Source organism: Rhopalosiphum maidis, chromosome 1 (assembly GCF_003676215.2).
Source record: "Rhopalosiphum maidis isolate BTI-1 chromosome 1, ASM367621v3, whole genome shotgun sequence".
Lineage (NCBI taxonomy): Eukaryota > Metazoa > Arthropoda > Insecta > Hemiptera > Aphididae > Rhopalosiphum > Rhopalosiphum maidis.
This window is the reverse complement of record NC_040877.1, coordinates 73648813-73652693: the sequence shown is the minus strand read 5'-3', so window position 1 is coordinate 73652693 and position 3881 is coordinate 73648813. Positions and strand designations below refer to the sequence as shown.

The 3881-nt window shown below is 32.0% G+C and overlaps 1 protein-coding gene across 1 annotated transcript; it reads right to left on the bottom strand.

Annotated features, from left to right (window-relative positions):
- Positions 1-1129: 1129 nt before the first annotated feature.
- On the bottom strand, positions 1130-1584 carry LOC113552860 (zinc finger protein 668-like). Its single transcript, XM_026955890.1, has 2 exons — positions 1428-1584; positions 1130-1356 (listed from the first exon to the last, which is right to left on the bottom strand). Exons 1-2 carry the CDS (start codon positions 1582-1584, stop codon positions 1130-1132), a joined length of 384 nt encoding a protein of 127 aa, XP_026811691.1.
- Positions 1585-3881: the final 2297 nt, after the last annotated feature.

Below are 3881 nucleotides of genomic sequence, written 5' to 3'. Positions count from 1 at the left end.
GTTTTTAAATTATTCTATATTTTTCAAATTATTTTACTTATATTTATAATTTTATAGGGATGATAACGAGCAGATTGTTGATTGGCCAGATCATGAGTTTACTGTAGACGATGCTGGGCGTGAGTGGGAGGAATCGGATAAAGATTTAATGAGATTACTTCTAAGGGAATGCATGTCAAAATAATTAAATACGGTTTTTTTTTGTTATGTATTGTAATTGTAAATATCACTTGAATAATTTTTATATATATTAATGTTATCTATAACCATTTATTGGAAATATTAGGTTACCTATGTAAAATAAAAAACAATGTTAAAATATTATTATTGTTATATTTTTAAGAATTATTTATAAACCATTTTCTTATAGCAAAAACTTTATAAAATGTACATTGTTTAGGATTAAATTCCATATGAAAAATATAACAAGGTAAAGTTTCGTCATCACATATTTGATCCAAACGAGGGCAGCCCAAGTCTTCAATGTTGATGAGTGCGACGTGTGGTATATACTCCATAAGAACTTGTTTTTTCTGTTCGCCTTTGACGTAAATACATCTGAATTTTAATGAATTCAATATATTGCCGACTTCTTCGTACTCGACATCACCAAATTCTATAGCTAGTTGATGATAATTACGCTCCAGCCACTTGTTGGTTTTACGACTTTTGTTATCCTCCATCGATTTTGAATGTTTAAAAATCCAGTGTTGGGTCGCCCATGTTGCCGTGTCTACTATAGACATTTCTTTAATCATATATTTATTGTTGACGCCAAGTACACATTGCATGTCCAAGATGGCCGAAGTCATTATGGCTTGTCTTTATAATACGTTTCAATAGTATTAAGACGACTGAGTATAGCTGGTATTATTTTTTTAATACTAGTATCGTTAATTACCGTTTACGCTCGTAGTTGTATAAGAGTCTTAAAAATAAAATTAAAAAACCCCTAATAAATCTAAAGAGAAACTAATTTTCTTATAATAGAATAAAAATGTTATGTATCGTTTAAAATTAAATCTACCAAACGGTCTGACAACCGGTGCAACCCATCAGCATATAAATAAAATTTATGATTTATACGAATCTTTGAAATTATACCCCATCTATAATATTAAAAATAAAACTAACCTGTATTATCGTCTTGAACTTTTTCAAATTCTTCCATAGCTGCCATGCAAATCTCGTCCTCGGATACCATGTTCGAGCCACCAGCTGGGATATCGGGGATGAAAATTTGAGGGGGAATCTGTATGTCGCCCTGTGGGGCAACGCGAGGCGCGAACTGTATGACACTCTGTCGAGTGGGTTGAGCAACAACCGGTGCAGGCTGACGATGAGCCTGAACGATGCCTTGGAAAAAACATTAGATATAATGTAATATTAGATATAAATTAATAATAAAAATAAATAAGTATACATACCATGAGTATTTTTCTCATGCCTCTTAAGATTTGACATGACACTGAACGATAACGCGCAGATAGTGCACGTGAAACGAACACCATCGTGAATTTTTTCATGTCTCACTAAATTATCTTTACGTATGAAAACCGACGGACACTGTTCGCATTTAAACATATTGTTTAAGGTAATAGTAAAAGAAAAAAAATAATATTTAAAAATTAAACATGAAGACGCGTATACGACGGTTTAAAACGTACTGGAGGACTGTTGACTATTTTCAGGATTTATATAAACGAATATTGATACTACACTGTATACGTCTGGCAGAAGGTACTAATATCAGTCATTAAATATAATACATTCTTTACATTTTCGGTTATGTTATTCACTTATATAAATTTTAATATCTTTAGTGTAATATATAGTAGGTATGTATCCTTTAATAAGTGTCCTTTAAGTGATGACAGGTAATAACAACACGGAGCGTGAGAACGGTTGTGGTGCGAAGAGCTATAGGCTGGAGAAACACTGAAGAGCTGTCGGCTCTTTCGGTCAGACTCTTAAGTTGGTAAATTATGTATAATATTCATGTTAGTAAGTATCAATACATTAAATATAATACATTCTTTACATTTTCGGTTATGTTATTCACTAATATAAATTTTAATATCTTTAGTGTAATATATAGTAGGTATGTATCCTTTAATAAGTGTCCTTTAAGTGATGACAGGTAATAACAACACGGAGCGTGAGAACGGTTGTGGTGCGAAGAGCTATAGGCTGGAGAAACACTGAAGAGCTGTCGGCTCTTTCGGTCAGACTCTTAAGTATTGATATTTATTTGAACACAGATAAATGTCTCTTATTGTAAATACGTCAGTGATATATATATATATTAAAATAATTAATATTAAAAAATATAATGTTTGATAACACGTGATAACAAATGATAACTGATAACAAATCCCGGTCCGATGAATAAAATTTTTTAATTATTTTCCTCGCGCGACGGCAGTGTTGATGGCGGCGGCCAATTGATATGGAAGAGCGGGGTAGCGGGGTATATCGTATACGTCACCGATCGGGCGGCGGCTCGATGATGAGGTGATGAGGGAAGAGCGGGGTAGCGGGGTATATCGTATACGTCACGGATCGGGCGGCGGTTCAGTTAATGAGATGATGAGGGAAGAGCGGGGTAGCGGGGTATATCGTATACGTCACGGATCGGGCGGCGGTTCAGTTAATGAGATGATGAGGATGAGGATGAGGGATGAGGATGAGGATGAGGATGAGGCTCCAGAATCCCCTTTTCTATACTACTGTTAATACTTATTACTTAGGTTAAAAAAGTGTTGCGATACAAGATACTAATTATTGTCCATAAGCAAATATCAGTTATCGCTACAAAAGATAAAATATTGTATCATATATACAACCTATCACTGCGTATTAGTAAGTACCTATCTCCTACCTACTCGACATGGGGTTTTAATGTGGGTGACAAAATATATAATGATATTATGTACTTCAAAAATTTGATTTTCTGAAAGTAAATGTTAAGTAATAGAACAATTTACATGTTATAATTGTAAGAAATCAGGAAAAAATTAAAAGTGCAATCTTTCTCAAACAGAGGATAGGAATGTACATAATTTAAACTTTAAACGTATTAATTAAGCTGTATTTTGTGAATATATAAATAGCATAATACTTTTTAAATGTTATACTTATATTTAACAACGATATATCTAATATATTTCTATCTAATAGTATTTTACAATTATATTATATTATCAGTGTTGGACTGGAGTTAAACAAAGCGTTTTCCGTCAAATTAAAAATACATTGTTTTATGTTGGAGTAGCTGTACATGATGTAAGTGATAAGCGGCGGCGACAAACGCCGATGAGCTTGCGTTTTGGCAAATAAACGCTGACATAATAAAAACACAAACTTTTAATTTTACATTGTTTTAAATTAGGATAGGCTATACAGATGTCGTAACAATATTAACAATAATTTTGTGTATGCTATATTAAAAATGTATACACTTATTATTATAGATAATAAAATTCTATTTTTATAGATATAAAAACAATAAATTTATGTTGGAACTTAATTTAATTTTAAAGAATTTTGACCCAGTGGTTTTTCGACAACATTTATAGACAGAAATTGAAAAAAATCGAAAATTCAAAAAACCACCTCCAAAGTTGAAAATTGAAACATTTTTATTGCCCCAAAAAGTGATAATAGACTGTGGAAAAAAAGTTGGGTTGTAGTGAGTCCCGTTTTGCTGTATAGTAGACATCGATTGGGTTACTGTGAATGTCTTTGATGGATGTGTTAGATTTAAACTCGGTGATATATCATTGAATATTAAAAACTATTTTTAGCGAAGACGATATATTATTAGTCTATATCATTAAATTTATGTCATAAAATGTTATTTGATATTGTTGTTAGGTAAA

Bases quoted from the DNA above. Each gene is read 5' to 3' on its own strand.
- LOC113552860 (XM_026955890.1), bottom strand. From the start codon at position 1,584: ATGTTTAAATGCGAACAGTGTCCGTCGGTTTTCATACGTAAAGATAAT. The intron at 1,357-1,427 runs GTATGTATACTT...GTTTTTTCCAAG, and splicing joins GCATGAGAAAAATACTCATG to GCATCGTTCAGGCTCATCGT.